Source organism: Anser brachyrhynchus (assembly GCF_964034855.1).
Source record: "Anser brachyrhynchus genome assembly, chromosome: 25".
Lineage (NCBI taxonomy): Eukaryota > Metazoa > Chordata > Aves > Anseriformes > Anatidae > Anser > Anser brachyrhynchus.
Genome location: NC_137718.1, coordinates 6,686,894 through 6,709,372, shown reverse-complemented (window position 1 = coordinate 6,709,372; position 22,479 = coordinate 6,686,894). Strand labels below are relative to the sequence as shown.

General features: G+C 42.4%; 2 protein-coding genes across 6 annotated transcripts in view; one reads left to right on the top strand and one right to left on the bottom strand.

Moving 5' to 3' along the window:
* The window catches only part of KCNJ5 (potassium inwardly rectifying channel subfamily J member 5), a 63,742-nt gene that overhangs the window by 4,495 nt on the left and 36,768 nt on the right, over window positions 1–22,479 (top strand). For both annotated transcript variants that reach the window (XM_080567520.1, XM_080567519.1), the window contains one exon: window positions 12,258–12,442. The gene's annotated coding sequence lies outside the window, so the exon portion shown is untranslated. The remainder of the gene's footprint in view (window positions 1–12,257; window positions 12,443–22,479) is intronic.
* Window positions 74–22,433, bottom strand: KCNJ1 (potassium inwardly rectifying channel subfamily J member 1). Of its 4 annotated transcripts, XR_013941930.1 has the most exons (3): window positions 21,639–22,433; window positions 2,128–5,110; window positions 74–2,042 (listed from the first exon to the last, which is right to left on the bottom strand). XR_013941930.1 is itself a non-coding variant. In XM_080567522.1 (2 exons), the coding sequence occupies exon 2, from the start codon at window positions 5,089–5,091 to the stop codon at window positions 3,985–3,987; it is 1,107 nt and encodes a 368-aa protein (XP_080423648.1). In that variant the 5' UTR covers window positions 5,092–5,110; window positions 21,639–22,433; the 3' UTR covers window positions 74–3,984. The 4 variants fall into 4 exon arrangements, 3 of the variants coding, with proteins under 3 accessions (XP_080423648.1, XP_080423650.1, XP_080423649.1); XM_080567522.1 differs by having other exon boundaries at window positions 74–5,110; XM_080567524.1 differs by lacking the exon at window positions 21,639–22,433 and adding an exon at window positions 18,669–20,207 and having other exon boundaries at window positions 74–5,110.

Genomic DNA, 22,479 nt, shown 5'->3' with positions numbered 1-22,479 from the left:
TTATTATTATTTAGGGGTCTCTTTGCCCATTACTACCAAAGGGTGTGTGGAGACAGCTAACCGGCACGTGTCAGTTTACTAAAAGCAGTTATTTTAATTCATGGCCCTTTCTCCAGCAGTCAGCAGGATGCCGTATTCATTTGCCAGCAGGGGGGTAAATCTATTTCAAAATGATTGAAATATTATGCACAGCTTGAATGAATGTTTAAAATAAATACAGTAGAAGAAACATGTTGTTTGTGAAATGAGAAGATAAATTAAGTTTAGTGTAGACACATTATTCCCAAGCTTAGCTGCTTGGCTAGCACTTTCACAGCTAAACCCTTTAGGCCTTAATCCAGCAGTAAGTACATGGTCTGATTTCCTCTCCTGAAGAGAAAGAGACTTGCTTTGCTTTATACCAACCCAGCTGTTAGCCTCTGCGTCATACCCCACTGTGTGGAAAGGACTAGTTGTGGAAAGGGCTAATTGTTTCTGCTACAGTATGGACAGATTGCAGACTGGATGGACAGACAGGGAGGGAGAAGAGAACCATAAGGCTTTAGAAAAGAGTGCTGTGGAGAGGCAAAAATGAAACGCTGTCACGGGTAAAGAAACCAGTCTTTGTTTTCCAGTATCGGATCTGTGGTTCCCTCCAGCCACTTCTGCTTAGCAAGATTAAATTTATTTTCATCCTCTTAACTGAACTTTCTTTTAATGGCAGTATGGGTGACAGCCCCCAAAATAGATTTCCTATGGAGTCTGTCCTGAGTGGCACTGTGTGCGGCATGTCTCCCGATAACCTTTTTTCCCTGCCCTGGGACGTTATCTCTCTGGTGACAAACAGCCCTCTCTGGACAGAAAGAGGAAATTCCACTCATTGTTCTCTTGCTGCAGGGCTCTATCTCCTGCCGGCTGCGCCGTGGGCAGGCGGCGCTGGCAGCCGCTTCCTGAGGTGACAGTCAGCAAGAGGGCTTCACTCCTAGATTCCCAGTTCAGTCCCAGTATGATCCCTCTCCAAGGAAGCTTGGTAGCTCAGCCATGGTCCTGTCGACCTGGGGTATGTCCCCCCGGTGCTGTCTCTGTTCATGCAGCAGCCGGTTCCACCTCTGTAGTGCTAAAGCGTGAAAGGACACAGTCGCCTTTCTGATACCGTAGGCAGCAAGGTGGCTGTTGAGCAAGGTACAACCGAACAGCCAGAAGGTGTGAACATCAGATGGCGTTCAGAGTCATCAATGGCAAACAGCAATCAGGTGGGGATTCAGACCGAGCAATCCTTGCAGTGGGATCAACTGTCTTCGGTTTGAGTCGTGGTAGCTCTAAGTGCTTCTAGGCGTAGAATAACATCTCACACGTGTGGTGTAGAGGCATAGGGGAAAAGGCTGGGAAAGCTGTCTCATGAAGAGCTTACAGACTTAGGATTGTGAGATAGCTTTACAAGGGAGGTGCCCAAAAGTGCGTTGTTTAGAAATCCTTTAAGACTTGGAGGATGTGTGCTGCCCTTGGACAGGCACTAGAGTAGTCTTTGATTACTTTTTTTCCCTAGCACTAACATCGCAGACCAACTTTCATTAAAGAAAGCAGGATTCATCCCTGTCACCTCACTGTCGAGGTGGATTGAACTTAAATGGATTATTTAAATGGATTTATGGCTAATTTGTTTTTTCTGTGCAGTAAAGACTGTCTTCTTCAGTTAGGGGCCCGTTGGTGTGTCTCTTCTCCCAGGGGTGAGGGGTGTGACTTGTAAGCCTTGAGTGCTGACAGTACTGCTTTCCAGGGAAGTTACACACAGGGCAACTGTGCAGGAAGTCTGCAAAGGAAATGTAGCAGCAGTTATGGAAGGGCTGAGAAGCACTGAAGTAGCCTTTTTGGTGCAGACAAGCCAGGCACTCTTGAGAATTCATTCCACTTCCCTGCTTACTCCTAGATTTCTGTGGATAGCTGCTAATCGCTCCCTGCTTGTGCTTTGCCGTGCCACTCCACGTGGGCGATAATGACTGTCCTTCTAGACGGTCCGCGAGGCACTAATGGTCGGGGGGGCTCAGATGCTGTGCTGATTGGGGCTGTAAAAAGAGTTTTACAGTTGGCAGTGCTTGCAAGACTGCAAAATCAGTACACTTGAGATGTTGGGCAATGTCTGTGAATTACCTTAAAGATCTCTGCTGGCAGTTGCAGCATGCCCTGCAGCCAGCTGTCGGGCAGCCGTATTCAGCGGTTGTGACCCGTGCTGGGAACAGAGCTTTGTGCTGACCTTTCCACCTAGAAGTGAAGATGGGTGTAACAGCCATGCCTTGAAGAGAGGAAAGACTGTGAGACGGTTGAGAATTGGCTTTTAAAGTGCTTTAGTGACACAATTGTTCTTAACATTGTTCTTTGTACAGCTGAAGTACTTTGTCCCACATTACAGATGGCAACTAGGAAACACAGCGATTTGTTCTGAACCAACAAAGGGGTTGATGCTGCACTGGGGCTGAGACCTGAACAGTCTTGGTTTCCAGATGTTTATATTTCTACTCTCACAGTCCATTCATTTACAGAATTGTCTTATCATTTCACTGCTTAATTCTCCCTTTCTTTAAAAACCACTCAGTCCAACAGCATTTTAAAAGGCCCTTCTGTTTTACCACAGTGGTGAAAATAGATGAGCTGAGTTACATCACTGGAAGAGTTCCCAAAAAACCTCCCTCTTTGGTCTGTCACTTGGACTCTCAGCAAAAGAACTAGTTGGGAAAACAAAAGCTGTGAGGATGTGGAAATTCACCAAAAAGCTATTGAAGCATCTTGTATTTGAAACTTAAATGTCAAAAATTGTACCAGGAAAATGTTCACCACTACTTAGCTACCACTGAGCAGGACTCATTTGCTATAGAGGTGCACATTTTGCTGCAGTGAGATGAACCATTTGGAACTAAACCTGAAGTTGATGGTGAGGGAACCTCTGCATCTTTCCTGTGTTCTTGTTTTAAGAATACTTTCATTCTTCAAAGAAAGAGATCATTGGTATTTGTTTTATGGGTTTTTTGAAGGATACATCTATTGCTGGGAGTTTCCTGTCTTTTCCCAGAGAACTGCTTTTCTGCCAGGCATGAAGAAATCGATGTATTCATCTCCCCACTGCAGCTCACCTTCTTTCTGGACAATTGTCTTCAGAGATTTCCAATATATCACAAGTAGTCACCTCCTGGCGGAAATGGAGAGAAGAGTATCTGAAGTATGACACAATTAAGAATAAGCTGCAAAATTCCTCTTCTCCCATTGTGGTTGTCTCTGCTTCTGCTTGTTTTTCACCTTCTACTTCTTCTACATTTAGCTATTTCCCTGAAAGGAATCAGAGGCTTTCACAGAAGAGAAGCTTTTTTTTTTTTAACTAAGTTGTAGATGCAGCAGGATGGTCCAAGCCAAGTTTTGTTGTTTCAACTACCTTCCCAAGCATGCCCTATCCCTTAGTGCTCCATTTCTGTAGATGTACCAGCCTCAAAGAAAGAAGGGATTGTTTGAAAATATTTGAAAGTGCTCAAGTGGTATGGAGCCAAAGAGTCTGCTTTCACAGAGGACTTTGGCAACCAGAAACATACATTTTTTGGAGATTTTGGCTCCTAAGTCCCTTTGTATTTTTTTCATATTTACCTTCTGTCTCTTCTTTTCATGTTCTCATTCTGACATCTGTGCATCTTTAGCATGATTTGAAGTTTCTCTCCATCTTTTCAGGCTTTTTAAGACCTCCATGCCTCTGGGAACTTAGGTTAGTTGGACACTCCAACTTAGCAGCTTCATAAAATGTCCCATAGGTATAAAAATAAAAATTCTATGAAATATATAGCATAGTTAAATAGTGTTCTGGAGATCACTGGTGTGCGGGTCCTCTTTGATTTGAGGCTTATGAGAAGATGAATGCTGTTTTACAGTTAAAACAAATCCGTGTTTCTTTTCTGTTTTACTAAGTTATTAATCTTCTCAAGATTGAATTCATTATGAAAAGAAGTCCAGTCTGGTAACTATTTGGAGCTACATTTTTGTGTCACTGGTTTCTGACAAGACAAAACCAGGATTGTCATAACCTTTCTTCTCTTTGGCTTTAGCTTCTTTCTCATTGTAGAGACAGAAGGCACAGTGTGGAGTCTCCACAGCCACTGTCTTGCTGAAGTTCTGGAAGTCTACTCTGTATTTCCCTTCTTTGGTCTTGGACACGATGGGAGCAAAGCGATAACCCCAGAGCACCTCTTCTGGGATGTAAGATGTCCTCACTTGACAGGTAGCACTGGTGGCTTCAACAGTGCCATCTAAAAACACCACCAATTCAAAATCTTGCTGCAGAATGGTTTCTGCTGCTGTGTGGAAGAATGGACTGTTCTTGTCTATGATATGATAAATAGTTAATGGGGAAATGAAGAAGAGATTCTCATTGCCAGCATCAACTATAAATTCTATGTTGACCTGGTCCAAAATGATTGTCTCTCCTTCTGGGGTGATGGTGGTCTTCAAGAGTTTTCCATAGATGTGGCTCCCAATTAGCAGACTCTTCCTGAGGTTTGCTACCCTTATTAGGAGGCAGAGCTTCCCACCACGTTTGCTGATGACAGCATTCTTACTGAAGGTGATGGTCTTAGCCCGGTTTTTGGACCTTGATATCTTGGCCAAGATGGCACCGCACATAAAGGAATTGATGATTACCCCCAAGATAGACTGGAAGATGAGCAGGAAAATGGCAGTGACACATTGTTCTGTGACACATCTGAAGCCATAGCCAATGGTTACCTGGGTCTCCAGGGAAAACAGGAAAGCTGAAGTCAGACCATTGATATTCTCAACACAGGGGGTGTGATTTATGGAAGGGTTGAATTCTGGAAGATCTTTGTGTATGTAGGCCACAACATACCAGAGGAGACCAAAAAGAAACCAGCTGCCTAAGAATGCTGAAATGAAGATAGTCATTTTGTATCTCCACCTCAGATCCAGGATAGTTGTCCATATATCAACCAAAAAGACAAACCTTGACTGCTCTACATTGCCAAACTCTATGTTGCACCTTCCATCTTTAGAAACAAGCCTTGCTCTTCGCCGGCTTCGCTCTGTGATGTGGCTGGTAAAGCGTTTCCGGAGGTAGTTGAACATTCCCTCTGCTGATAGTGCTCTGGAGAATGAGAAGTAATAAACATTATGGGTAATGCAGGTCTCATTTACCTGCGGGCAAGAAGTAAAGCCTGACGAAGTCTCAAGACGCTTGCTTAGGAAAAAGTTACATCATTTGCATATTTTCCCTTTGCTACTGGGGAAAAGTTCCAGTAAGTATATGAGGAAACTAACAGATTCTTGCCTAAGGAGCATTCCAGAAAAAAAAAATAATCATTTTGGCTTGCTCAGTAAACTCGCAAAACTTTGAATCAGTCAACTGTTAACATTGTCCCTTGCTCAGCTGAATAAGCAGAGGCACAGAGAAGCAGCTGACTTCATTGTGGACATGAACTGGGAGACCAGGTGGGAAGTGGCTGAGTTTTGAGGTTTTTCTGCTTTCTAGAAGATGAAGTGGGACCTAAGAATTATGTGTGTGCATACATTGGCATTAGGAGACCCTGAATGTGACACAGGCAGTGAGTTTAGGAAGAAATAATAGAGGGTGCAGAAGATCTAATCAAGACAGGCAAATGCGGTTATTTTTAGCATAGTTATAGATTGGGTTTGAGGGTGTGAATTTCAAATTCTGGAAACACAAAATCTGGGTCTATTAGGTCAGAATAAAGTAAATAATTATATTCCAGCAACAGGGGTGTTGGATGTTTTCTCACCACAAAGGTAATGCTAAGACTAAAAGGGTCGGATTCTGAAATCCACCCTTAAAGGAAAATGCAGCTCTGTGTCCCTGTTAATTTTGTCCTTTGACTGGCCATGTTAACAAGAGACCCAGGAAATATGAGTCATTGATGGGGAGAATAATACAGATGTGTTCAGACTGGAATTTGGATCAGCCTGCATTTGGAAAGTTCCCAGGTTTGGAGTTATTCAGACATGCAGACGTGGGGTGAGGTTGATCCACTGTAGTTAGCGGCTGCTGTGTTCACAGGCTGGTCTGGGGTCAGATTTTGACCCACAACTTAGGAATGTTCTTAGAAGAAATAATTCATTTCAGAGCCGATCACCCTTCAAGCATAAAATGTGTTCTCTTGCCAGAGAAGATGTGTTAGATTAGCTAAGCCACCCTGGAAATGTACCCTGTATGCCTATTTATTTAGCCTTTTGTTAAACAAAATTCTTCTTGTGTAGCTGAATTTCACTATGTACTGTAATCTCATTTCTTGGGGGCAAAATGCTTCAGCTCAGAAAAAACTCAAATTAAAAACTTGAGGGGAAACTATTCTCCCTGGTGACTCACACAAAGGATGTTCTGAGTTTACCGCATCTGGAAGGGCACAAAGTCCCCAGCCATGCAGAGACTTGAATGTTTCAGGGACCTGCAGCTACTGTGGCTGCTGCCTGCTTTAGAAAGAGGTGGCACTTAGTAGTGCATCTCAGATAAGGCGGTGCTGGGAACTTTGTAATTGTTTGCTACTGGCTTGTTTTTGTTTTTGTTTTTTTGCTGCCATTTTACCCTTCCCAGTAAAAGGTGGCACTGAACACTTACAAATACTTTTTGAGATGCGAGCTGAAGACGCTACATTACTAACCCAAAAGCCTGTGTCATATCACTGTCCCACCCTGGCTTCCATCTCGGCTAGGTGCAAAACACTTGGGCTCAAACCATAGTAAAACCGACTGCCCAATTTTCACTTGATTTCAGTGGGAATTATGTGTGGGAAGAGCTGTTGAGCTGCCTCAAGCCTTGATATCCTCTATCCAGAATGGGAGTAATCCATAGGAATATGCAGTGGATTACATACGTTGACATGAGTTGTTTACTGTGAAATTTGTCTTATTTAGATTCAGCCATTTAAATGTTAGGTAATTGCCTATGCCAGTTGTACAGCTGACTCCTAATTGCCAGTAAAGGAAGAATATGAACCCTCTGAGGAGCCGCTTGTCTTGTCTCCACACTTACGAAGTAATGAGCTGCTCTTTGGCAAATCTTTTTTTCATTTACTCTGGAGGCATCTAGATTGACTTGGAGAAGCTGCCTAATGTTTTAGCTGGCTAAAACAAGTCTTTCCATTAGACGTTATGGTTATGGGGACCATAGATTACCTTTTGATACCATAATCAGTAGCAAAGGGAAAATATTATCAGTAAGTAAAAATTAATTATTTTGTAAAGCCAGAAGTAAATTCTGTGATTTGATGTCCTTGCTTGTATCAACAGCCCTGAGAATGAATTGTTCCTGTCCTATATAGCTGCCTTTTTTCTGCACTTACAGTGAAACCACCTTTCTCTGCTTATTAAATTCAGGATGACAAAAATGAAGGTCACTTGTAATGTAGCTTTTCACTGTTTAAAACTTTTGCCGCTAATTTATTGGTTGTGAATGTAGCTGACAAAGGTTAAACTTTAAGCAGGTACCTGAGGAAGGGGGAGAATGAGGTCACTTTCTAAACAATCCTCAAGTTTTATTTTCTTGACACGCTACTAATGTGTTCATGTTAATGCATAGTTTGAGCAAAAGAAAAAAACATTAATGTGCAACACACCATTCCCAGAAATGTCCCAGTGTTTAACTCCCCGGTGTGTGGAAACGTGCAGCTTCAGCTGTCATTGCTATTCATTTCATCCTCTTTGGCAGCAGTGCGGACACTGACTGTCAGTATCTGAACAGAGGCAGCGCGAGGTGCCCAGATGCCACACCCTGTGCATCTTATGCTGCGTGTGCATGCTTTTGGCATAGGTCAGCTCCTAATCCTACTGAACAAGTGTGGAGGAGAGAAATCTGGGGGAAAAAATGGGTTTCTAATCTAGCCATCTTTCCACGTAGGTTTGTGACAAATCGTTACCACGATTCTGGTAGGTCTGATTCAGCCCTCACTAGAAATCTTTCAAAATTTGATGGGGATCTGGACATACAAATCGACAGATAACAATCACAGAAGAGATGATGACAACAAGCTAATCAGCATGGTCCAGACTGCAACCTTGAAAATAAATCCCCAGCTCTACCATTCTTTTCCTGCCTCTTTAAATCCTACATGCTGTCCTCAGACTGTTTACAAGCCCTGTTTTAGCTACCCCCAAGTAGATAAAAGTCTGAAGAATTACACCCTTCTTCAGGCAGGATGACAAAGGAATTGTCCCTTCATCAAATCTTTCTTGCTCCCCCACACAACTGAAATGTGTTGATTCTCTTCAGCAAGACTAAAATTCCCTCCTGTATAAAAGCATGCTGCAAGTGTATCGCAGACTGTCTAGAGGAGATTATATAAGGCAAGTTATATAATATAGCACTCGGTCCTTTCAGTTAAAATCAGCAAAGTAACCCAACTATGTCTTAGCTAATATTTACCAGAATATGTTTCCTGCTGGGCCCAAATAAATGGGGTATTGCAGTCTGTTCTGCATGTGAAATGTCTTGCTGTAGGAGTTAGCAATGTTGTTGCTGTCCCCCGGCATAATACGTTTATAGAAGGTGCACGGCACCGCTTGTATTAAGCGATGGGACGTTTACCAATAGAACCACTCTGACTACAGATGACAGGTCAAGGTCAGCTACAAAAACAAGGAGTCTCCACTTTGCTGTTGCAGTCTCCTATTTCACAGAGATCACTGGCATAAGCAGAAACTTTTAGATTTCCGTTCTCAAATTCCTGATCTTTCCTAACTAACCTATTCCCTCTACCCAGAGTAATTTATAAATGCTAAGAAAGTTAGTTCTTTAGAGATGCATTTCTGCTTTTCCTCCACCTATATTCCTGCAAGTAGGTAACAAGAGCCATAGAGTTCCTGATTGCTACATACCGGCTGGAGCTCCTCCGCTCACCCCGAAATGTAACTGAGTGGTCCTCTTCACTCCTGCTTGTTTTCAGTTGTTTTGTTTTGAAAAATTTTGAACGCAGGGGATAATGACCAGGAGCTTTAACTGATCTTTGGGTAAGTCCTGAGTGCAATGCTGGAAATCCAGGGAAATGGCTTTAATCTCAGTCACGTGCAGCACTGGTGGAGATCAGTGAGTGAAGGAAAGGGAAGGTGTTTGAGGCTTGATGGAGGTCGGACAAGAACAATGCTTTGTCACCTATTATTTCACTGAAGTTTTGATACCCATAGCTTCAAATATATTTCTTCCCTCAGCAATGGATGTATGAGCAAAGTTGACAGAGACTAATCATTAGGGGGAGACAGCATAAATGAAAAGCAGCCCACTGAACTTGCAACTTTTGATAGAAATACATTTTTATTAGGGATTCAGATGAAGTTCTATTGAGTTTTGGCAGAAGAAAGGGGGATAACAAAGTTAAAGGGTTGTTTTTTCAGTCCCATTTTGGTCTTTTCAAAAATCGGGTCTTCTTTCAGTCCTTTGCATAGTTTCTTTATGTTGAACTTTCTCTGAACAAAGTACATGAAATATCCAGTTCCTAATACATTATAAAATCCCTTTTTTTTTACTAGAAAAGCCAACCACAACACTTAGTCTCATTGTGTATTTTCTGCTGACTGCTTTACTACTGAGAATTTTAGAGAGTACAGCTCATTTGCTTTTCAGTAGATGCCCTGACTAGAGCCGGAATTTGCCTGCTGGGATGGGAGGGCAGTAGCAGTATCCCAACTCCCTGTCTCACTGCTTCTATCAAAATTATATCAGAATCAAGGACTGCCAAAGAGAGCTGGCCTTGAATTGAATCAATTGTAAGTATAAAAAGAATATAACCTTGCCTACAGCAGCCAGTTACATTCAGCCCTAAGGATTTTTCTAAGAAGAATCTGATTTACACCGTCCTCTGTGCCCACTTGATCTATGACAGACATGTTAACAAAGGGACCAGAAATGCTGGTACTGTCAAAATGACACAGGCAAGCTTTCTTCTTGGACTTGGCAATGTCATTGTTAGGTATTTATTCCTGATATCAGATCTGAGCACTGAACACCGTGTCTGTACTTCCAAAGCGTTGACTGAAATTCCAGTTACACCTGGGAGACGTGATCCTTCAGTCTGGTGCAGCATGCTAACTGGGAGTCTTGGCACAGCCCCGCTCCAAGTGACTATGTTTTGCTAACCTAAAGTCCAACTGGAATTTCTAGTGGGTACACCAAAGGATTTTATCCACTGCCTTGTCCCCTCTCCTGCCAAGCAGAGTTACTACAACATGTTAGAGCTGCCCTTTCCCATTCCAGTGATGGCTGTTTTTAAGCAAGAGAGGCAAGGTGGTACCTACCTACCTGTGGGCTGTGCATTTTCTGTAATCACTGAATATGAAATATCTCTAGAACAGGTACCTTTTGTCTCAGATTACTGTAAACACATAGGTATGATCTATCCAGCTTTATGTGAGTCCGCTTAAGTGCCCAACCTATCCTCTGTAGTCAGAGGGGAAGAAAGGTTCATCCTTCTGTCATTCAAACTGGGTGAACTGGGAGTGTTCCAGCCACCGCTGGCAGTGATAGCACAAGTACATGTGTCGTCTCCTCCCTTGCTTCCCCCATGTCCTGGTTTTTAAGGGAAGGAAACCTGCATGGACTGATGTATGGGGTGTATGGACTCTCCAGGAACCATCATTACGTAAGGGACTAAGAGACTTCAGGAAGACAGCTGTAATGCCTTGCCAGCCGGTTACAGTAGGGGTTTCTAACCCACTACCTTAACTGGATCTTCCTTCTCATTCTGCTTTGTGCTTGCTTTATGGAGTTTGCTCTCTGCTTTGTTCTGCTGAGCACACCTAGTGCCACTCACATGAACGTGCCTTGGAGCCGTACCTTTCACTGAGGCGTCAGTGATAACGCACGGTAGCTGCCTGCATCCAGAAACGTTGCTCACACTATGCCTGCTGCACATTGCTTGAAAAGACAGGCGGCAGTTTCCCCTCACAAAGCTGACTTGAAAGAACAATTCATAGATGAGAACACAGGCAAATGAGTAGATGAAAGAACATGCACCACAACAACAGGCACTTGAGAAATCTTATTTTCTTGGAGGCTGGGACTGTTTGGGGTCCGCAAAGGTTAACACACTTCAGGTGTACAAATAAAAGGTTTACAGCAGTAAGGCCAGTACTGTCACTGTTAGCAATTAATGTTATGGTACTTAGTGCTGCACACAAAGTTAATCCATGGCTGCATTTACTGAGGGAGAGAGCCTGAAGAGTTCAGCTGCATGGAGAGCATATGTCACATATGCAAACACCATCGAGGCTTGGGTAAACATACAAAAGCAGCATTTCTTCCTGCCTTAGGAGCCACGGAGGCAAGAGGCCAGCCCTTGCCCACAGATACTCCCTTTCTGCCACTTACTGGAAACGTGGCGCTTGTAAAACAGCTGTCTAGACAAAAACATTTGCCAGCGCTTTCTAGCAATGATCTCTTCATAAGGACTAAAGGAAACTTCATTATTTGATTATATATTTTTGCAGTGCCAGACTAATTTCTCAGCTAGACTGCATCTCCCATAACACCTTCTACTATGACAGAGAATTCCCATGTTGCAGATGATCCACTTCGCCCTCAGGATATGTTGTGAGATATGCACTCATGCTGGGTATCTTGCCTCTGGAGAAGAGAGAACTGGGAGCTAAGCTGTCTTTACCATGTAGCAGGATTTCCCAACAGAACTATTTCTATTTTCAGACAATTAGGTTTTCACTGAAAACATTAATTTTTCAGCAGGAAGTGGCTCTCTGGGAGAAATTATTTCTCAAGCAAATTATATCTTTTGGGACTTCTCTTTGGTCAAAAGAAAAAGATTCTCCTTGCAGTTTTTTTTTTGTGTGATGTGTCATTGCAGTTGCAAAAGAAAAAATTGGGGCTTTAACACAACCAGTGTTATGCTAGTTGAGTATTCTACTTACTGATTTACTGAAAAAATCTTGAAAATAAAATATTTTGCTTTCTGATAAATTTTTCAAAGGAGAAAGGCAAGTTTTGTCCAGTCACTTTTCTTTTTTGTTGCCAGAAAAAGGCATTACACTCCAAAGGTGTGGGGATGGAGGCTGTAATAAGCCTCACCTGGGTGACTGAGTAGACGCAATCTGTAACCACAGAGCTTATTGCAGTAATGTGTGTGCTGGGAAGGCTGTACAGCATAAACACCACCTATAAAAGTCACGGGGAAAATGGACACAGTCATGTGAGTCAATTCTGCGCGCGCTCTCGTTTCGTTATTCTTTGCTGAATTATTAAAGGGGTTGAATCATTAACTTACAATTTGTTTCTGCAGATTGGCAATGTCAAGTCTCAGTCATCGGCTTGGTGCACTGAAAGGGCTTTCCGCAAATGCCCTGAAGGCTGAGAGGCAGCTGACTCAGGCATCAGCCACACAGCTAGAAGACGGCCGCTACCGAAGGCAAGACCACCTTTGAACACCGTGACAGTCCTGACCCCGATTTGGCATCTAATCTCAAGGTATCTCAGCATTACCCTGTCATTTCAGAGCTTCCATTCACATAAACTCTTTCTGTCCAACGTGTTGGTGAATTTAAATTGATAGTGGCTCTGTACCACCCCAAAAAAGACCTAGCAATGGGTATGACTGAAAATAATGACAGAAGGACCTAGAACCGAGAGAAAATATTTGGCATTGTTACAACAGCTCCCAGCGTGGTTGGAAGAAGGCTCTTGCTTACTCAGTGCACAAGAAAAGCATGAAGTTGCTCTCTTTGCACTCTGCACAGCACTAAAGAAAAGCAAGAAATCAAATGTTGCCATGATACCAAGTTTTCTCACAGTAATTCACATCGCAGGGTATAGCTAATTTGAGTAGAGCTGCGGTAAGAGAATACTCAGAACAGGCTGCAACAGCCTTGCGTGCCCTGCTGTGTGGTCACACACGGCATGCTCAGTCAGCCTTAGAGACAGGACTGGATTTACTATTTGCCAGACCTGTAACACTCCTTCTGTGTGAACCTGAGGAAGATAAGAGAAAGGCAAATGAGCACCTAACCTGGATTATACTGCAGTAGGAAGAGTTGAATTCTGCCTCTGCGTTTTGTTGACAAAGACTGCACACGGCTTATCGGTGCTTCAACCAAATGTTTGCAACTCATGGTATGAACTGCACACTGCAGTGTTGTTGCTCTGCTGCAATCTTTCAGCTGCTTATAGAAACAGGGTGAACAGTGAAGTGGGTGGCTGTCCCAGTCAGCAGTCGGGAATATTTTCATATAGCTTTAAGAACACTGTCCTACTGCAGTCCTTACCTTAGCTAGGCTGTAAACTTAGCGTCCCGATCTTTTGTGGCTAGCAAGGTGACTTTAACATTGCTAAACTGTCAATCTAACCACAGCAGAATAGCTGCAACCTTGATCTTGATAAACCAAATTCAAATCCCTGCTTTGCAAGGTTGCCATTGGGAGCCTCAGCCTCAGGCATTTCTCAGATGGCGAGGTTGTGAGGAAAAAAAGAAATTGGAGATGTACCAGATGATGTGATAGATGGTAGCTGCATTCTGCAGCAGTAGCCTGCAGTTCCACCTAAATGGTTAAGGATGTGAAGAGAAGAAAGTTGGATTCATTGGTCTGGAAATAGGCAGTTTTTAATCTGTAGTCCTGAATGTGTGGTCTCAGACTGTTTCCATTGCTTTCTAACTCATTTTCCTTGTCTGCAAAGGAAATAACAGTAATTCCACTACTTTATGTGCAACTGCAAAGCTATTTTAGTACTGATACTGGTTTTTTTCATGCTGTAGACTGTTATGTTATTACAAAGCAACTTTCGGATTTCCTGTACTGAACAGCATGTTGCTTCAGTTGTAACTGAAATGATCCCTGAACACAGCTGTCATTTATAAAGTATTTTTGGATCTTTCAGGAGCAATGGTGCACTATGAATACAAATTATTGCTATTTTTTCCATGGAGAGGGCAGCTCTTTCATACTTTTTTCTATTGCTTTCTTAAGATAAAGAACAAAGTGAGGAAGGTCTTTTCTCAAGATGAAAGTATGTGTTCTTGTGTATCTTTCTCCTTGGAAAATTTATATCACTGAACTGTGTGTATAGTAGTTTTCAGTCTGCACAAATCAGTTGCCAGACATTAAAGACTTGCTACATTGCAGCACAAATTCTATAAGGCTTAATATTTAGAACTTCTCATTCCCCTTCCTCTGGTAACTAGTATTCTCATAAGTGAAACCCACGTATATTTTATGAGAGTTTTTTTTCTACTATTAGTTCTTTTACTACTTTTCCATCTATTTGTTGCTTTTCTCTGCTAATTGATTTTATTTTGCATTGTTTTCTAATCCAATTCTCCTGGTTTCTTGAGTCTCTGTGCCAAGGATCATAGTTTCTCTTAGGCAAAAATATTAGCAGACTACTTCCTTCATGAGCATGTGTTAGGACCCTCTGAATGGCTGTGGCCTGTCTGACATTCAGAAGTGCCATTCAGAAGTTTTCCAGTAGATTTATCAAAGGAGTATCATTCCAGACTTGCTCTCCATTAATAGGAATTTTTCCTTGAACTTACTGTTTTATCCCAGAAGGATAAAAAGAGGCCCTGATTCCTGTACTCAGTCAGGTGGGCTACAGCTGGTAAAAGGGAATGGGAGCACCTAGGAGGGACAATGTAGCATCTCACTTCTTATTGTGTGTCTAAAAAGCAAAGAAACAAACAAGTGAGATCATAAAATTGTTAAAAATGGAAATGGCTCATTGCATTTTTGATGAGATACACATTCACTTATTCCCTTTTGGATAGTTTAGACTCTCTCATATAGGAAGTCTTCCTAGAAATCTTGAAGTTAGGTAATCAGTCATGCATTTGACTACAAGCCTCAAATATTCTGTGGGACACCTGTTCTTTTTTCCCCTTATCTACCAGAATGTGCCCCTCATGCAGCCAAAAAAAAAAAAAGCTTAGGGCACTGAAGTTCATGGCAATGTCGTAGAGTAATCTGCCCATCTGACATTCTGCACTTACTGAAACACATGATCACCTACCTGCTGATCTGCCATACTCCTTTTTCTGCTCACTGCGCCTGCAAGTCTCTCACACAGCAGCTGCAAGGTAGATTGGCACTTGCTGGCTGATGCTGCATGTTTAATCAGTTGAGGCTCAACAGTAAGAGTATCAGACATCAGTAGTTTGGAAGATTTCTTTCCGTCATTCAGTGCTCTGATCAGAAGCGCTGGCAGCACTGCAAACTTTGATTGACAGATTATGTCCTACCTCTGGTTCCTGATGTCTGATTTCTATGATGTTCAACCAAGCTGTCTAGATGCATCTTGTCCCCTTACAGTCTCATCTCAATAGTTTTTCCCTCATCTCTGCTTGGCTGCTGCATCTTGAGGTGGGTGGCAGCAGTCATTCCAGTGCCTTTTGAAGGGACATATAGCATGTCCTGCAGCCAATGCCATGGCTTTTAAAATCAGTTTGTGGTCACAAGTTCTGGACTGTAAAAAAGTCTGACTTGTGAGATTTTCAGCTGCAGTCAAAGGTATCAAAGACATTTTGTGCTCTTTAATATGAGGTTTGCTGAAGCAAGTTTTGTCTGTCTGAATTAGAGAGCCAGAGCCCACCTGTGCCTAATGGATTGGTTAAAATGTTCTTGTGACTTACTACAATTGAATGCCATTAAAGCTGAACATCTCAGGAGCAAGTTTTGAGAATCAAATCTCAGATGGCAGCTATTTGCCTAATATTCTACTTTTTTTTTCCCCACATCTCCTGCAGAAAGCAAACAACTTTTGGTTACAGAAGAAAGGTGATTATTCCCTGAAATACTAAAACTCCAAACTGTCCCTTTCAAGCTAATTTCTGCTTTCAGGGGCATGCACAGTGCCTTTTGAAGGTATTGGGGTACACCAGCTGCAAATCTAAAGACAGAGACAGTCTGCTGTCCCTGGGGTATGCAGGGTTTCTGGGTTTTGCCAGTACAGCTTTTTCTGTTCCAACCCTTCAGTTACTTTTGTGTTCCTAATTATTTATATAAGTGTAATTGACTTGCAAGACATTTCTGGCTTTCAGTGCACATTGAGTGAATTATTGACCCATCACATGGGTCATTGATGTGAAGAGACATATGAACAAGCTGGGTACAAAATAGCTACTTCGCATTCTTAATAGCAAATGTAAGCCATTAATAACTTTGCTTGATGCACTCAGAGTCTGCACAATTTTAGTTTAACATGCGTATGGCTGAGTTCATCCTCAGTGTAATTTGAAATTCATTGGGCATGGACTTCATCTCCTTATGCTACTTTAAAATCTTTCCTGTGTTGAGATGTGATATGCTAATTCCAGAGTTTATGGCTGACTTAAGATGCTACATTTGAAAAATCAAATCCAATTAAATCAACTTATTACCAAGGTCAGAGACTAGTATTCAGCACATTCTATTCTTTGTTATTTCACAGTAAAGAGTAAACTTAGCAAATATATTGTGTCTCAACCCATAAAGCAAGTTGATCTGTCCTAATAAGAAGGCTTCTGGCTACAGCACCTAGGAAGCATAATCAAGTGTTAAAATATTCCCTGAGGAGTCCAAATATTTGAGCCTAGTTCCAGCTTTTCCCTTCTTGTTGTGTACTATGGGACAAGTGCTCTCCTCTTAGTGTCTGTTTCCCCATCTACTCAAAATATGGAAGTAAAACTAGGATGTCGTGTGGATGAAGTCAGTGACTGCAAAGAACATCAGTTTACTGTAGTCAGTATTTTAATGGAGCTCAGGTTTTAGGAGAATACATAGATAGAAGATGCCCAATTGCCATATTGGTAGAAACTTATTTATTATCAGAATAATAAGAAGAAAAGCTTATGTGTGCCTAATATCTTAATATTCTCAGTAAGGAGGGAAAAGAGGGGCATATACAATGTTTTTCTGAGATGGACAAATATTAAGCTGATTAGTAGGTCCTAAGCAGATGAAAGTCTTTAGTTTGAGTGCTCTCACTGGGCAAGTCTTGTATCTAAATTATCCTATCAACAAAGTGCCCAGTGGCTCTTTGTGCCTCATAATGTTCAACATCTATCGCATTTCCAGCAGAAGGTCGTTATATTCCAGACAAGACCAGACAGACATGAGATGAATGTTGCATTCTTAGATACCCTTTACAAATAACCCACTGTCTCTTTTCCGGTGGAAAGCATAGCTTAATCTGCACAGACATCTTGCATCTGTCCTGCTTGCATTATGAGCTTAAGTCTCACTGAAAATCTTTTCTACAGTGTGGATTCATTCCACTGACCTGAGGGAATTTATTGAAGAGCCTACATTAGTAGCTCAGATTCTTCAGAGTTCCTCTCCAGTCATCAAAAACTGGCACCTCAAGGTACATTTCTTCCATCTTGTCACTCCTGTCAAACTTAGATAGCTGACTCTCCAGCTACACAAGCTCTAGGTACCAAGATTCCTATTCTAACTATTTCTGTTAAGTGCCTAATTTGAACACAGGGCTAAGTTACTTCCAAAAACAAGGCTCTTATTTCAGTTACTAACAAGCATTTAGAAATCTTGTGTCAGTTGTCCTAGATCACACAGAATTCAAAGCAGACCTTGGGATGTGATTTGAGATTTCCATAGTCCTAGCAAAATGGTGTAAATCCAATGAAGGATTGATTTCACCTCACTTTACCCCTCAAAGTTTTAGGAAAGCCCAGGCAGCTGATCTGGGATACCAGAGCTGGAGTGTAAGAGGACTGGAAGAGCTGTTCTATACAGCATGTCATCTCACCTGCACACCACCAGGTTGTGTGGACATCCTGGGTGACAAGTTTAGATATAATATCCAAATTTCAGGTGAATGAAGGAAGTAAGATCAACTCCCTTATCTCTTGACCTTACTCCCACACACAGTAGCTGTTCAGATTGCAGCAGCTGTATCTATGTGGTGAACGTCTCTTCTATAATTCCCTGTTTTTCTCTTTGGGACAGAAAGCTCTAGGGCCTCAAACAGGAAATATTTTGCTGTTTGTTATCTGCTTCATGGTTACTCTGTGAACACTTCTCCCTACACAGAAGCACAGAAGGCAGTTGAGAGAGTTTATTAAAGTATGAGCCAGCTTAAATTACCTTGCATTTATTGTGGGATACTGCGGAGAAGGCACATTTGCATATCAAAACTCTGTGTTGTGAAATCAAGAAACAAATAAAACTATCTTATCTCTGTGAGCACTCAGTATGGCATGTGCAAACTTATCAGCCACCCACAGGCTGAATGTGGTCCAAGTTACCTGTTCTGTAGAAAAGGCTTGTAAAGATATTCAGGGTGAACTAACAAAAGAGTGTGAATCTCAGCTGTTAAGCTCCTTCTCCAATATGCCCGCCAAACCACAAGCCTGTTTTGCAGACAAGAAACAGAGCCTCAGGCTATATAGTGCTAGTACATCTTTTGTTGGGCTGTGCTGCTGAAGGAACAGATGCCTGGGACTTCTGTAGCAACTTTGCTTTGTCTTGTGATTGTATGTAAAGGAGGGTAAAGCCGCATCCTTCTGCCAAACTCCCTCATTCCCACTGTAGTCCAGAGATGTAAGGATGTACCTTAGCGTTACGATGAGCTGCTGATTACACTTGAAACACAAGAGGCCATTAGTAGCTTTCAGGTACAGGATGCTCAAACTGCATGGCTGGAAAGTGCTTTCCACTATCACGCCCCTTCAAGGACCACCCATTTACCCCAGAATATCACCGCTTACCAGCCATTAGGGGGGGTCCACAGAACTTCTGCCAAGAAATGTGAATTCCCAGAACTGTTCTCTGTTACATTTCTCCTGGAACAGTCAAGGGCAGACAGATCTGGATGGAGCTGGAAACCAGCAAGAAACTTGGTGAAAGGAAATGAGGCATGAGAGCCTCTTTCTGCTACCTGTCTCGTTTCCCCCTGCCAAAGGGTGGCTGAAAGTTGAGGGGGGGTCGCCTGCTGCTCCTGCACATGTCAAAACTCACTTAAATGCCTTGGAAGGTTCTGAAACCAAGAGTAGCCTGTGGTTGGTAGCAATGCAATTTGCCTGTTGTTACTAGGGCTGGTGGTTAAGCCAGATGAACAGATGCCAAGATAAATATCACTGGGGCATAAGACATCAAGCATGAGTGTGATAATGGAAAGCGATCTAGAGAAAACAGTAGCATCAACAAGCGCTTTTCAGGAAAGGTCAAAGAAGGTTCTTAGGAACTTGCATTGTGAGCCACCTCCTGCATTTATGGTGCACTGTCTGCAGGGTGCACATGGGGTGGGAGCTTCTGATTTCCGAAAATAGCGTATTGACGCAGAAGGTCTTGGGGTAGACAGGTCTGAGAGGCAAGAGAGTGGGAGCCAATACAGGAAATCCCATCCATTGCTTCTACCATACTGCGAGAGAGCTTGGAGAGCTTGGGGAGGTCAAAAACAAAAGTTGGCCGGCTGCTTCCCCTTTGAAGAGGGAAGTAATAAGCAGGGAGCTTTAGTGTCCCCAGGGGATCTGGATTTGACACTAGTGGGAATTTTAGGCTGCCGAATTGGTTTAAGGTAAGCACTACTTTAAAATTCCCATTAGTGATCTGAACCAAACGAAACTGAATTGTAGGTGTTTCAAAGCAGGCTAAAAGATTAGTGGCACAAAGAACACTGACGCGACATCACCAGAACAAAAAGAAAGGCCTAAAAAATGAGAAGGGAAAGAATTAAGTGCTTCATTGGTCCTGATTCACAGCTTTGAGCCAGTTTTACACTGGACTGATTCCGTTGAAATTAGGTGAATTATACCTGTATTCAGTTTTAGTAATTGTCCCTTTTGTTCATATTTAGTTAGCCTAGTGGGTAAATGTTCAGGAAAAGCTTTGAAGAACCTCATCTCACATGACAAGTCAGGTACTGGAGCCTGTCTTCTCTGTCCCAGATACTCTGAAAGATTCCTGGGAAAACCAGGGAAGGTGAGAATACATATTTTGAAAGTGAATGGAGTATTAAAAGAAATGCTTAAGATAACAAAAGTAATTAAGGCCAGAGAGTCTTGCTGATCTCTGACCTAACCAAACAAACTTTTCTATGTATATCAGTTACCCAGTTCCTTTTCCTTTGGCATTTATATGCAGTATAACCCATACCTTCCCCTTTCTTTACCACATTCCCAAGCCTATGTACCACCCCCAGCCCTCCTCCTTCTTCACACCCAAATAAAATCCATGATTAAAGACTTAGTGCCCTTTTGCCCTCCTCTTTCCCCACTCCACACATTGCTTCCACTAACAAAGGCTGTGCTTCCAAGTTCTCACAGACTGACTCCCAACTACTTGCCATCAGCTTTTCAACTTGAGACCAATCCAAGAGGGGAAGAGATGCCCACTGTTCAACCATTTCAAGCGCACCCCTCCTCACCCCTATGTTTTGTGCCTTGTTCAGCTCCCCCGTCCTCAATGAGGAGCACTGCAAAGCAGGGTCAGGGTCCAGCAGCTTGAACTGTGCTGGTATGCACTACAGCAAATTATGGTTAATCAGGTGTATTGGCTTGGGCTGAGGCTCTTACGCAAAAGCACCTATAAGACTCTGCATGCAAGGAGAAAGAACTTGCTGCCACTGCCCAGCACAAGTGGGCTATTTTGACGTTTGTGTAATGCACGTATTGCTGTTCGGAAGCCTCTCCTGTGACTGGGTATTAGATGAAAAGGATCAGTCCCTGGGCATTGCTGTACCTGTGTTAAAACTGAGTTGGTTAGTCACTATGGTACCTATGCATAATGCTTATTAACAGTTAGCAGCTGAGGACCTAAACTTCTGCTGCACTTTAATAAGTTTTTTAACAGAATTTAAGGAAACAGTGGCAAATATTAGATAAGCACCTATCGAAAAAGTTTGTGGTGTAGGACATAGAGGCGATCAGAGCAGAAGGGGCACCTGTTACTTCCTGATCATTCAAACCATTACTGGGTTATTTTCTAGTTTGATTCTGTAATGGAGATTTTTACCCTCTTGTGCAGTGAAGTTGCATCATGCAGAAAATTGGTTTGTTTAAGTAAGAACTTTTACGGTGTCTTTCATCAAATGTTCTCAGAGAACATAACTAATAATTCATTAAAGGGGCACTGTCAGCTGGAACACTTTAATTACCATTTTCTGACAAGTCAACCCTTAAGTGGTATGTCCTGATTTTTAAATTTATTACTAACACATATGCAGTTTTTTCTTTTTCCCTGTTGATGTTTATATGAGTTGAGAAAAGTAATCGACTATGAGACTGGGGAAGTCAACCATGCACTACATGTTGTCATGCCCCAAATGGGAGAGAATTTAAGGGTGGTTATTTTTTTTTAACAGTACTTTTGAGAAACTCATTACTGTAGCATCTGAGCATCTCACAGTGCATCTGAATGCACTTCTGGTATGTGTAAGTTATAGCTTGAAACTGAAACACAGTGAAGTTACGGTCTAGCTGTAAAGATCGTTAGCTATTTCTTGTTAACCGTTCTGGTGCACGAACTTAGCCTTTTAGTAACTATGAGGTCAAGACAGGCTGTCTGATACTAATACAGGGTTAAAACAACAATACTGGCTATTACCACAATAGCTAATTTGCAGCTAACTCGTATCAGCTTATCCCACTGTAGTCTGTTGCATAGCCATACTTCAAGGCCCTTCCAGCCCGGTGTCACTGGCAGCTTTCAAGAAAATACTGTAGCACTAAGCCTCTTACCTTGGGCGTTAAGCAGTAAAGGTGACTGCAGAAGGGAGGTGGGAGAAAAAGCTGCCCGGCTTCCTGTATCCCCTAGACCATGTAATTCCCACAGGACTTTGGTCCAAGAGCTTCTCTACCAACGGAAGCCAGCCCAAGGCCCTCCTTGGCTTTTATGTGTGGCCGTGTCAGCTCAGACTGGTTGCCAGCTCATCTATATGCAATGGCTCATTAACGTTGTGGCTCAGTTTATATATTCTGTGTGAAAGGCAGAGGAGTGGCTGCTAGGTGGATTCGAAAAATACAGCAGAAGGGTTGAGCTGCTGAATTTAGGGAAAGCAGTGTAATACTACCCAAAGAAGCTGTTGTTACTATCAGCAATCTATCAATAAATCAATAAAACTATCTCTGAGTCTCTTGCCCCATCCCAGTAGTATAAGGCCAACAGAAGTGTCTTGACTACTTGAGGATCATGCCTTTGTTTTTATATGGGCTGCGTGGTCTTGGAACCACACTGGAGGAGGTCTTTAATACCTTCCTTATTCTGCAGAACCCTTTGCAGTTTGATTTATTTGGTCTGCGGTGTATTAGATGTACGTACCCTTGCTTAGGGTTTCCTTCCTAGATCTGAGCTGGAACCAGGAGTCCGTCTGAAATCTTTGCAGAGGGACTGCAGGAGTTAACTCTTTGCAGTAAAGATGCTGCTACTCTCTCTGCATTGCTGTGATCTTGGAGCTTGAAGAAATGTGCATCTCTAGTATTTCTCAGTCCTTCGGTAGAGCCTTTGCATCTCATTGTTAAGGGATTGAGTGTTTTAAGCCCAGAATAATCCAATTTACCTATACACACATAAAAATTACAT